Source organism: Leucoraja erinacea, chromosome 2 (genome assembly GCF_028641065.1).
Source record: "Leucoraja erinacea ecotype New England chromosome 2, Leri_hhj_1, whole genome shotgun sequence".
Lineage (NCBI taxonomy): Eukaryota > Metazoa > Chordata > Chondrichthyes > Rajiformes > Rajidae > Leucoraja > Leucoraja erinaceus.
The window spans coordinates 110116067-110129432 of record NC_073378.1 but is presented as its reverse complement, the minus strand read 5'-3'; the positions used below and the strand labels follow the sequence as shown (position 1 = coordinate 110129432).

The 13366-nt window shown below is 48.4% G+C and overlaps 1 protein-coding gene across 2 annotated transcripts in view; it reads right to left on the bottom strand.

Moving 5' to 3' along the window:
• The window catches only part of LOC129713920 (pituitary adenylate cyclase-activating polypeptide type I receptor-like), a 72634-nt gene extending 59542 nt beyond the window's left edge, over window positions 1-13092 (bottom strand). For both annotated transcript variants that reach the window (XM_055663321.1, XM_055663329.1), the window contains exon 1: window positions 12823-13092. In XM_055663321.1, coding sequence (XP_055519296.1) covers window positions 12823-12861 — 39 coding nt within the window. In that variant the 5' untranslated portion in view covers window positions 12862-13092. The remainder of the gene's footprint in view (window positions 1-12822) is intronic.
• Window positions 13093-13366: the final 274 nt, after the last annotated feature.

Here is a 13366-nt window from a genome sequence, read left to right as displayed (position 1 = left end):
ACTAGTTCTATGTTATCCCACTTTCTCATCCACTCGCTGCACGCTTGGGGCAATTTACAGAGGCCGATTAACCTACAAGCCTGCACGTCTTTGGGATGTGGGAGGAAACCGGAGCACCCGGAGAAAACTCACACGGTCACAGGGAGAAACACAACACACACAGACAGCAAACCCAGGTCAGGATCAAACCCCGGGTATCTGGTGCTATGAGGCAGCGACTTTACCAGCTGCGCCACCGTGCTGCCCTGCCTGGCCCACTAAGTTCCTCCAGCAGTTCGTGTTTTCTGCTCAGGGCTGAGAACCGATGGGTTTGAAGCCGCCGCGATCCATCTTGTAATAAATGACCGGGACGATGGGTTAGAAACCACTTAAGCTACACTGACATTGGCACAAAGAGAGGTAGCATCGTGAGCAATGAAGTCAGAAGCACTCAATTGGAAAGGGTTATTAACAGGTCGCTGCAGAGGGGGGGGGGGACCCTGGCTAATCACAATCTACAGCACAGCCAAATGGTATTTGGAATCCACTAAGAATAAAATGGAGAAGCTTTCTAAGTAATGAGAAAGTGGAGGCTGTAAAGTCCAAGGTGGCTGAGGATTTCATGCACATCAATCATTTCTAAACATTCATAATGGCTACGTTTAATTTAAGGTCAGGTTTTTTCTTTAAGTTCATAAGTGATAGGAACAGAATTTGGCCATTCGACCCATCGAGTCTACTCCACCATTCAATCATGGCTGATCTACCTTTCCTTCTCAACCCCATTGCCCTGCCTTCTCCCCATAACCCCTGACACCCTCACTAATCAAGAATCAGGAATCTCTGAATCAATCTCTGCCCTAAAAATATCAATTGACCTGGCCTCCACAGCCTTCTGTAGCGATGAGTTAGTTCCATGTTTATTATTATTGTTTATTATTGTCACGTGTACTGGGGTTACAGTGAAAACCTTTGTCCTGCGTGTTGTCCCAAATAGTTCAGATATCTAGTTTAGTTTAGTTTGGTTAAACGTACAGTGGAAGGTTTTGTTGTCGTGTACTAATCAATCATACATCATCACAATCGATCCATCTGCTATGTACAGATGCAGGATAAAGGGAATAATGTTTAGTGCAAGAGTCCAGTAGGATCCAATTAAAGATAGATCTCCAGTGAGGTAGTTGGTAGCTCAAGGTCTCTCTCTAGTGGTCGATAGGATAACACAGTTGCCTAATCCCAGTCAAAAGAAAGGTCTGGACCCAAAACACCACCCATCCATGTTCTCCAGAGATACCACCTTAGACTGAGAGTGGTGGGTGCCTGGAGCCCTTTGCCAGGGGTGATGGAGGAGGCAGATACGATTGTGGCATTAAAGAGGCTTTTAGATAGGCACATGGATATGCAAAGAATGGAGGGATACGGATCATGTGCAGGTGGATGAGATCAGTTTAACTTGGCATCATATTTGGCGTGGACATTGAGGGGTGAGGGAAGGGCCTGTTCATGCACTGTAGTTCTATGTATTCTGTTCTAAATAACACTGCTAATGCCCAAAATCCAAAATCAAAATTGAAACTGCTGGATACACTCAGCAGGTCAGGCGGCATCTGTGGAGAGAGAAACCCTTTATCAGAACTGGTCAAACAATCTACGACCCAAAATGTTAAATGTTCACATATGCTGACTGACCTGCTGAGTGTTTACAACATTCAACCAACAGCCAACGACTCTTGCCAACTTCTATAGATGTGCCAGAGAAAACATCCCATTGGCAACAGCTCTGCCCAAGACTGCCGGGAAATCGCAGAGATTTACCGACGTAGCCCAGTCCATCACACGGACCGGACTCCCCACCATCAACTCCATCTACACTTCACATTGACTCGGGAACGTGGCAAACATAGTCAAGCCTATGCACACCCCGGTCATCCCTCTTCTCCCCTCTCCCGTCAGGCAGAAGATCAAAAGCTTGTAAGCATGCACCACCAGATTCAGGAACAGCTTCTTCCCCACTGTTATCAGACCACCGAACGGATCTCCCTCAATCTTCCAACCTACCTCATTGCGAGCTATGCACTTTGCACTAAAACGGTCGCTATTGTATTTGCCTCCACCATCACCTTTTGGCAGCAATGTTCCAGGCCCCCACCACCTTCTGTGTAAAATAACTTGTCTCGCACATCTCCTTTATACTTTGCCCTTCTCGCTCTAAAGCCCATGCCATCTATTTGGGTTTGAAAGGCAACGTCATTTTTTCATTAGTAGTTGGAGGCGCCGTAGAAATGCAAGTCTTGTTTGCACGGCTCAATAATTTTGGGCCCAATACCTTTTGAACTCTGAAAATTGGTTTTGCAATTATTAGCAGCTTTGCTTCATGAGGTGTAAGAATTACAACCGTGTCTGTGTGTCCCTGCCTTAATAAAAAACACTAACCTATGGATCACCTTGCAAACAACAATCTCTTTCCCCTGCCTGATGATAACCAGCGTACTGGAAAATTGAATTCAATTCACATTGTCATTCTCCTTTGTTAATTCCTTCGCCTATGGCACTCTATAAGCGAGAACTGAATTGAATTCTCAATGCCATGCCGTTCTCGACAGCCCTACTGTGGCCGGAGTGCTTGGGTTAGGCTGCATTTGGATATTGTGTGCAGTTCTGGTCGCCCCATTAAAGGAAGGATGTGGAGACTTAGGGGGAGAGGTTTGCCAGAACGTTGCTTGGCTTCGAGGGAATTAGCTATAAGGAAAAGTTGGACAAACTTGGATGTTTCATCTGGAACATCGGTGTTGAGGGGAGACCCAACAGAAATATAATAAACGATGAGAGGTAAAGATAGGGTGGACAGTCTGAACCTTTTTTCCCCAGGGTGGAAATATCAAAGAGTAGAGAACACACTTTAAGGTGAAAGGGCAAAGTTTAAAGGAGCTGTGCAGGGTAAGTTATTTTTTACACACACAAAGTGGTACTTTACACACACAAATACTATTGGGTAGACTAATGGGACTGAAGGATGATAAATCCCCGGGCCTGATGGTCTGCATCCCAGGGTCCTCAGGGAGATGGCTCTAGAAATAGTGGATGCATTGGTGATCATTTTCCAATGTTCAATAGATTCAGGATCAGTTCCTGTGGATTGGAGGATAGCTAATGTTACCCCACTTTTCAAGAAAGGAGCGAGAGAGAAAACGGGGAATTACAGACCAGTTAGCCTGACTTCGGTGGTGGGAAAGATGCTGGAGTCAATTATTAAAGAGGTAATAATGGGGTATTTGGATAGCAGTACCTGTAAAAGGATTAGTCCAAGTCAATATGGATTTATGAAAGGGAAATCATGCTTGACTAATCTTCTGGAATTTTTTGAGGATGTGACAAGTAAAATGGATGAAGCGGTGCCAGTGGATGTAGTGTATCTAGACTTTCAGAAAACCTTTGATAAGGGGGTAGGGTGTTGACATGGATAGAAAATTGGTTGACAGACCGGAAGCAAAGAGCAGGAGTGAACGGATCCTTTTCAGAATGGCAGGCAGTGGCGAGTGGAGTGCTGCAAGGCTCGATGTTGGGGCCGCAACTGTTTACCATATATATTAATGATTTGGAAGAGAGAATTAGGAGCAACACTAGCGAGTTTGTGGATGACACAAAGCTGGGTGGCAGTGTGAACTGTGAAGAGGATGTTAGGAGGTTGCAGGGTGACCTGGACAGGTTGAGTGAGTGGGCAGATGCGTGGCAGATGCAGTATAATATAGATAAATGTGAGGTTATCTACTTTGGTGGCAAAAACAAGGGGGCAGATTATTATCTCAATGGGGTTAGGTTAGGTAAGGGTGAGGTACAGCGAGACCTGGGTGTCCTTGTACACTGGTCACTGAAAGTTGGCGTGCAGGTACAGCAGGCAGTGAAGAAAGCTAATGGAATGTTGACCTTCATAACAAGAGGATTTCAGTATAGGAGCAAAGAGGTTCTTCAGCAGTTGTACAGGGCTCTGGTGAGACCACATCTGGAGTATTGTGTACAGTTTTGGTCTCCTAATTTGAGGAAGGACATCCTTGTGATTGAGGCAGTGCAACATAGGTTCATGAGATTGATCCCCGGGATGGCGGGACTGTCATATGAGGAAAGATTGAAAAGACTAGGCTTGTATTCACTGGAGTTTAGAAGGATGAGGGGAGATCTTGTAGAAACATATCAAATTATAAAAGGACTGGACAAGCTAGATGCAGGAAAAATGTTCCCAATGTTGGGCGAGTCCAGAACCAGGGGCCACAGTCTTAGAATAAAGGGGAGGTCATTTAAGACTGAGGTGGGAAAAAACTTTTTTACCCAGAGAGTTATGAAGTTATGAATTCCCTGCCACAGAGGCCAAATCACTGGATGGATTTAAGAGAGAGTTAGATAGAGCTCTAGGGGCTGGTGGAGTCAAGGGATATGGGGAGAAGGCAGACACGGGTTATTGATTGGGGACGATCAGCCATGATCACAATGAATGGCGGTGCTGGCTCGAAGGGCCGAATGGCCTCCTCCTGCACCTATGTTTCTATGGTGGGGGCCTGGAACATGTCAGGGGTGGTGTTGGAGGCAGATACAATTGTAGCATTTAAGAGGTTTTTAGATAGGCACATGGGCATGCAGGGAATGGAGAAATATGGATCTTGTGCGAGCAGATTAGTTTAACATAGCATCATGTTTAGGTTTATTATTGTCACATGTACTGAGGTTCAGTGAAACTGTTTTGCATGCATGAAATAACATACAGTCAAGTCAAACTCAAATACAATAAAATACATAATGTTCTGGAGTAAGTGGGTCAGGCAGCATCTCTGGAGAACATGGATGGGTGCCGTTTCGGTTTGGGATCCTTCTTCAGACCGATTGTGGTGAGGGAAGGGGAAGAAAGCAGGAAGAGAGGAAGGCAAGACACAGCTTTAAGGTTGCATTGTGATCATGGCTGATCCTCCCCTATCAATAACCCGTGTCTGCCTTCTCCCCATATCCCTTGACTCCACCAGTACTAGGCGGATTGGAGAATGGATAGAGCAAAGGGGAAGAAACAGAGTGCAGAATAGAGGTCTCAGCATTGTAGTGCATCAGTTCCATAGACAAAGTCCAATGTCCGCAATGGGGTAGAGGTGAATCGGACGGTAGCCTAGCTTATGGAAGGATTGATAACAGAGGGGAAGAAGCTGTTCCTGGGTCTGCTGGTGCACACTTTCAAGCTTCTGTACCTTCTGCTGGATGGGAACAGGGAGAAGGAGGAAGAAGGGTTGGGAACAGACGTTGTGGGCCGAAGGGCCTTTTCCTGTGCTGTACTGTTCTATGTGATGTTGTGATGCAGGAAGGTTAGTGGGGATTCTACCTCGAATGTTTTTGAAAAGATGACCACATTTGGTTAAACCACATTTGTTGTAATTGCTGTGGAGGATGCTGCAAATCTTCGACAAATTCAGAAGGCTCAATGCTGGTGTTATTACCTTGTTGCCTTTAAATGAATGAAACCCTTCAGCCCAACTGATGCCAGCTTTCCACAGTATGGACTCGGCATAGCTCAGATGGAAGGAAGGGAGGATCCTATTTATCCCACAGAGGCGTAGCTGGCAAAGCTGCAGCCTCACAGCCCCAGTGACCCGGGCTCAATCCTGTGCTCGGCTGCTGTCTGTGTGAAGTTTGCACGTTCTCCTTGTGACTGCGTCGACTTCCACTGGCTGCTGTGGATTCATCCCACATTAAATAGATATATGAGTTAATAGGACATAAAACAGGGATAGGCCCTTCAGCCCACAATGAGGGAAGTCTTTTAGGACCAAGATGAGAAAATCATTTTTTACACAGAGGGTGGTGAATCTGTGGAATTCTCTGCCACAGAAGGTAGTTGAGGCCAGTTCATTGGCTATATTTAAGAGGGAGTTAGATGTGGCCCTTGTGGCTAAAGGGATCATGGGGTACGGAGAGAAGGCAGGGATGGGATACTGAGTTGGATGATCAGCCATGATCATATTGAATGGCGGTGCTGGCTCAAAGGGCCGAATGGCCTACTCCTGCACCTAATTTCTATGTTTCCATGTTTCTATGTCTGTGCCGTACATTATGCCAAGACCATCTATCTGCCCATCATTCATATCCCTCCAACCTCTCCATATCCATGTGCCTGTCTAAAAGCCTCCTTAACGCCACTATGGTGTCTGCTTCCATGACCACCCCTGGCTATGCGTTCCAGGCCCCCACCACTCTCAGTGTAAAATGATTTGCCCCGCACATCTCCACTGAACTTTCCGCATCTCACCTTAAAGCTATGCCCTCTAGTGTTGGTCATTTCCACCCTGGGGAAAAGGTTCTGACTGGCTACCCTATCTATGCCCCTCATAATTTTATATCAGCCATCATCTCACCCTCACCTTCTTCCCATCTCACCTCTACCTCAACTCTTTTTACTGGCTGCCTTCCCTCACCTTGCCCACACTGATCAAAATGCCCCATCTACACCAGTCCGATCGGCCTGCATTTGGCCTAAATCCTTCTAAGCCCTCATCCCTTAGCTTCCTACTCCCCAAAGAAAAAACTCAGAGTCTATCGAACCTCTCTGTATAACTCAACCCACAAGCACAGGTAACAAGTAACATCCCAGTGAATATTTCCTATCCATGTACCTTTCCATATGTTTTCAGATACAGCACGGAGACATCCCTTTGGCCCCACCGTGTCCGCACCGACTAGTGATCACTATCCTCCACGCTAGGGACAATTTTACAATTTTACCAATTAATCTCTACAAGCCAGCACGTCTTTGGAGTGTGGGAGGGAACCAGAGAAAATCCACGCAGTCACGCGCAAACTCTGTACAGACAGCACCAGTACCCGGGTCTCTGGTGCTGTAAGGCAGCAACTCTACCGCTGCACCACCGTGCCGTCCCCTGCAGCTCGGTCCCCTGCATGCCCACCACCCTTTAATGAAACAGTTGCCCCTTGGTTCCTATTAAATCTCCCCCCACTCTGCGGGCCGAAGGGCCTGTTTTCGTGCTGTATGGCCCTATGACTATGACCCCATTTATTTTGCAGAGTATAACTCCAGGATCGAAGGTGGAAGATTCCCGCCTGAAGCATCGATTTCCTCCGAATCTGCAATGGCTATTTTTGTGATAATATCTCCGCACACCCATCTGATTAACATTCAAGCAGAGTGAAGCTATCCGATAAATCAACGTTAGTGCAGTCCACCCGTGGCTTTGCTTTGATATTACTGCTGACATCAGTTACAAACAGACTTACATACAGTCTCACTGCCCCTCCTGAGACCAAATGGCGGAGGTTGAGGGAAGACGATAGATATATAAAATGATGGAAGGCAGAGATAGGATAGACAGTCAGAACCTTTTCCCTAGGGTGGAAATGTCCAACACTAGAGGGCAAAGCTATAAGGTGAGAGGGGGACAGTTTAATTGAGATGCGCAGGACAAATCTTTACACAGAGGGTGGTGAGGGCCTGGAACTCCATGCCAGGGGTGGAGGTGAGGCAGATACGATAGTGGCGTTCAAGAGACTTTTAGACAGGCACATGGAATTGCAAGGAATAGAAGGATACGGATCATGTACAGGCTGATGAGATTAGTTTAATTTGACATCAAGCTCAGTACAAACATTGTGGGCCGAAGGGCCCGTTCCTGTGCTGTACTGTTCTATGTCCTACCTATGTTCTATCTTGACTATCCATGTTCTTCAGAGATACTGCCTGTCCTGCTGGGTTACTCCAACAATTTGTGTCCTTTTGAGCATTCTGGTAAACCTCTTCGATGCCCTTTCTAAAGCCTCCACATCCTTGCTGCAAAGGGGCGATCAGAACTGCACACAATACTCCAAATTAGGCCTAAGCAAATGTTTTATATAAAGCTGCATCACGGGTTCCTGACTCTGATACCCAATGCCCCAACTGTTGAAGGCAAGCATGCCATACGCCTTCTGCACCACTCGATCTACTTGTCTTACCACTTTTAGAAAGCTCTGGACCCGTGCATTGTGAGGGACATTAACTACCCCCTACCCTCCAAATGACCTTCCCCCCTCTCGGTTAATATATGAGGTGCATTTGAAGGCTCTGAGCCTGTACTCACTTTAGATGAGGGGGATCTCATTGAAACCTACTGGATAATAATGAATGACCCGGATAGAGTGGACCTGGAGAGGATGTTCCCACTAGTGGGAGAGTCTAGGACCAGACTGGGGCACAGCTTCAGAATAAAAGGACGTACCTTCAAAAAGGAGATGAGGAGGAATTTCTTTAGCCGGAGGGTGGTGAATATATGGAATTCATTGCCTCAGACGGCTGTGGATTTTTAGTTATAGATTCATACAGTGTGGAAACAGGTCCTTTGTCCAACATGCCCATGCTGACATGCCCACACTGACCAACATATCCATCTACACTAGTCCTACCTGCCTGTATTTGTCCCATATCCCTCTAAACCTATCCTATCCATGTAACTGTCTGAAAGGCTTTTTAAACGTTGGGATAGTGCCTGCCTCACCTACCTCCTCCGGCAGCTTTTTCCATACACCCACCACCTTATATCTAAATATAAGTTGCCCCTCAGGTTCCTATTAAACCTTTCCCCCCCTTTTAAAGCAGAGATTGATAGGTTCTTAATCAGTAAGAGTGTCAAAGGAGAATGATATTGTGTGGGAAAAATAGATCAGCCATGATTGAATGGCAGAATAGACTCGATGGGCCGAATGGCCAATTCTACCCCTGAATCTTTTGGTCTTATGGTCTCTCCTCCCCAATTGAGGGATGAATTCACTGCCATCCCACCTGCTGGGATTAGATCTTTCTGCTCCACACAGTGCTATTAGTTTTGCACAACGCAGCCCCAGCTATTGTGACGCACAAAACATAATAATTGCTTTCCGTTGCCTTTGGCAGCAGCTGGATCCAACAGCGCACTGCAATCTCGCTGTGGGCAGCGCACTGGCACAGCGGGTGGAGCTGCTGCCTCACAGCACCAGAGACTGGGGTGCGATCCTGACCTCGGGTGGCGCCTGTGTGTGGAGTTTGCATGTTCTCCCAGTGACCATGTGGGTTTGCTCCGGGTGGTCCGATTTCCTTCCATACTGCAAAGATGTACAGGTTTGTAGGTTAATTGGCTTTGTTAAAATTATCAATTGTCCGTTGTGTGTGTGTGGGGTGGTGCTAGTGTACGGTGTGATCACTGGTTGGCACGGACTTGGTTGGCGGATGGTCCTCTTTCCGTGCTCTGAACTAAACTAAACAAAAAATCTCCACGCTTCCATCTCTCTGTTCCATTTGCCACTTGAGGTAGTGTCCCCACCATTGCTGTGGCCCGATAGCTTACCACTCCTTCCATGCGGCAGAAAGGAAACTGTCACTTTCTCATCTCCCTTCACTCTCATCCTAGCTCCCAATGTAGTAAATTTGCAGATCAAACCAAAGTCTGTAGTATCGTGGACAGTGAAGATGAATATTATTGTTTACCACAGGATGTAGATCAGGGCGCACGGTGGTGCAGTGGCAGAGTTGCTACCTTGACAGCGTCAGAGGCCTGGGTTCAATCCTGGCTACAGGTGCTGTCTCTACGGAATTTGGATGTTCTCCCTGTAACTGCGTGGGTTTTCTCTGGGTGCTCCGGTTTCCTCCCACTCTCCAAAGACGTGCAGGTTTGTAGGTTGATCGGCTTCGATAAAATTGTAGAAAAATGGCCTCCCGGCCCACCGAGTCCACACTGACCATCAATAAGCCATGCACACTTTAGTTTAGTTTAGAGATACAGCGCTGAAACAGGCCTTTCGGCCCACCGAGTTCGTGCCGACCAGCGATCCCTGCACATTTATACTATCCTACACATACTAGGGACAATTTTCACATTTACCAAGCCAATTAACCTACATACCTGTACGTCTTTGGAATGTGGGAGGAAACCGAAGATCTCGGAGAAAAACTCACGTGGTCACGGGGAGAATGTACAAACTCCGTACCGACAGCACCCGTAGTCGGGGTCAAACACGGGTCTCCGGCGCCGCTTGTTTGTTTTATTTTATTCCACTTTCCCATCCACTCCATAACCACCAGCGGCAATTTACAGAGAGCCAATTAACATACAAGCCCGCAGATGGTTGTCACGTGGGAGGAAACTGGAGCACCCGGAGGAAACCCATGGGCGCACAGGGAGAAGGTCCAAACTCAGCACACAGAGCAGCCAAGGTCAGGATCGAACCCGGGTCCCTGGTGCCGTGGATCTACCAGCTGCACCACTGTTACAGGTGAGGGGGAGGGGGGGCGCTTTGACTGGAATAGAAGAGATTTACCACAAGCTGCTAGGTACTGTGGGTAGGAAGGAACTGCAGATGCTGGTTTACACCAAAGATAGACACACAAAATGCTGGAGTAACTCAGCGGGCCAGGCAGCATCCCTGGATGGAAGGAATGGGTGACGTTTCGGGTCGAGACCCTTCTTCAGACTGAGATACACTCTCCATTCCTGCACAAGGGATAATAGGATTCTTTGTCCACCCATAGAGCGAATCAGCATGAAACAGGCCCTTCGGCCCAACCTGCCCACACCGACCGTGATGCTCCATCTACACTAGTCCCACCTGCCCTCATTTGGGTCATATTCCTCTAAACCTTTCCTATCCATGCACCTGTCCAAAGAGGTAGTCGCTGCCTCAGCTACCTCCACTGGCAGCCTCTGAGAGAGCAGACAGACCTTTGTATTAGCGTTCTCATCCGTAGACTGTGCGTCCGACAGTGGAGCACTCCATTCCCACCGCATGTTGGCTTTATTTGAGTGGGATATTAAACACAGCAATCCCAGTGGGAGACAATGACATTGCCCATTACCATCAGAGGTGTATAAAACATAGAACAGCACAGGAACAGGCCCTTCAACCCACAATGCCCGTGCCGAACATGATGCCAAGTTATATTAACCACCTGTGCCTGCACGTGATCAATATTCCTCCATTCCCTGCATATCCATGTTCCTATCGACCTTGAACACATCACTATCATACCTACCTGGCAGTGTGTTTGAAGGATTTACCAGAGTCGTTGCCTCAGAAAGGCAGCCAGTATCATCAGAGACCCACACCACCCTGGCCACACACTCATTTCACCCCTGCCATCAGAAAGAAGGTGTCGGAGCCTGAAAACTGTAAGGTCCAGGTTCAGGGGCAGCTTGTTCCCTGCAACCATCAGGCTTTACAACGAGTATGTGTAAGAAGGAACTGCTTAAACCGAAGATAGACGCAAAGAGCTGGAGTAACTCAGCGAGACAGGCAGCATCTCTGGAGAGAAGGAACGGGTGACGTTTCAGGTCGAGACACTTCTTCCGAATTACAGAGTATTATGTTTACATATTCTGTTGTGCTGCTGCAAGTAAGAATGTCATTGACCTACCTGGGACTTATGTTGATAAAACTCTCTTGTCTCTGTTGCCCGCACGTGATCCACATCCTCACATTCCCTGCATATCCATGTGCCTATCTAAAAGCCTCTTAAACACCACTATCATATCTATCTCCACCACCACCCCTGGCAGCACAGTCTCGGCCCCCACCACCCTCTGTGTTAAAGAAAACAGAACATAGAACAGTACAGCACAGGCACAGACCCTTCGGCCCGCCTTGTCTGTGCCAAACATGGTACCGAGACTATCTCTTATCTGCCATTTTCCTCCATTCCCAGCATATCCACGTACCTATCTAAAAGCCTCTTAAAACACCACGGTCGCATCTGCCTCCACCACCACCCCTGGCAGCATGGTCTCTGCCCCCACCACCCCTGGCAGTGTGCTCCAGGCACCCACCACCCGTTTGCCTTGAAAGAAAACACTGTCCCGCACATCTCACTTTGATGCTGGATATATATACATTTCACTCTGCTGCGAGGATTGTAAAAATGCAGCTGGCTGTAAATAATGACAGCGTTTATTCAAATACTTGCAGTCCCTTGCTTGCTCAATTATTTGGCGTCGAGGCACAACGTTCATTCATAATTTAGCAAGCGCATTAAGTGCAAGTTGTGTTTAATTAAGTGGCACTGATTTAACCTGAGGTGGCATCCGGGGGGGGGGGGGGGGGGGATGGGGGGGGGAGGGAGGAAGGGGGGGAGAGGAGAGGGGAGGGATGGATAGGGAGAGAGGGGGGAAAGGGGGAGGAGAGGGAGAGAAGGGGCAGAGAGGGATAGGGAGGGGGAGGATGGGAGCGGGAGAGGGAGAGGAAGAGAGAAGGAAAGAAAGGGAGAGAGATGGAGCGAGCGGGAGAGAGATGGAGCGAGAGGGGGGAGAGAGATGGAGGAGGGGGAGAAGGTAGGGAGAAGTGGGATGAAGAAAGAAGGTGGGATGGAGATAAGGAGGAGGAGGAGGAGTGGTGGGGAGGGGGGTAGTGGGAGGAGGGGGGTCAGATGTAGGAGGAGGGGGGTTGTGGGAAGGAAGGTGGGGAGGAAGGAGGGGGGGGGAAGAAACGGGGGAATGAATGGGGGGGGGGTGAGAAAAATTGACGAGGGGAGGGGGGTGTGCGGTGGGGAGAAGGGGAGGAGAGGGCAGAAGGTTGAGGAGAGTTGAAGGGGTGTTGGGGAGAGGGGTGGAGGGGGGGGTGGAGTGCCGGTGAGGAGAGGATGGGGGGGGAGGGCGGGTGAGGGGAGGGAGGGAGGAGGGGAAGAGCGGGGTGAGAGGAGGGTGTGGGGGTAGGGAGCAGGGGAGAGATGCGGGGAATGGGGGTGTGGGGGACGGAAGGGGGGAAGAGGGGAGCAGGAGCGAAGGAAGTGAGGGGGGGGGGGGGGAGGCGAGGGAGAGGGGAGGGAGGGAGAATTAAATAACCCTTCAAGTTCATCCTTACCAGAGGCAGCAGAACCGCAACGATCAGCCAGGTATTCATGGTGTCTGTCTGCAAGAAGACCACTTGAAATCAGCAGAGAGCGAGCGCGAGAGTGAGAGAGAGAGAGAGAGAGAGAGGGAGAGAAAAGCGACTTTATATTCCAGTCAGGTAGATGACATTACTGAAGCCCGTTGCTCCTGGAGCGAGATGTGGCCACATTTCTGACCCTTTCACAGACCCCACGACATTCTCTGTGGTACTGGAGGGGGGGGAGGGGGGGAGGGGAGAGGGGAGGTGGGAAGAAAATTAAAAAGATCAACAAAATTGTAAATTGGGAAAAAAATCAAGGAGGAGGAGGTGGTGTGGGGGGAGAGAGAGAGAGAGAGAGAAAAACACACAGAGCAAAGAGCTGCTGCAGAATGAAGCAAAAATACAGCACCAGCGTTTGAAAGAGGAGGAGTTATTTGGAGATGTGGCTGGAAATTAGTGAGTGGTTCTGAATGACTATTGCAAATACTGATGCAAACACTGTCTCATTAAATGCATTTAATAAGCCTGCCTTTCC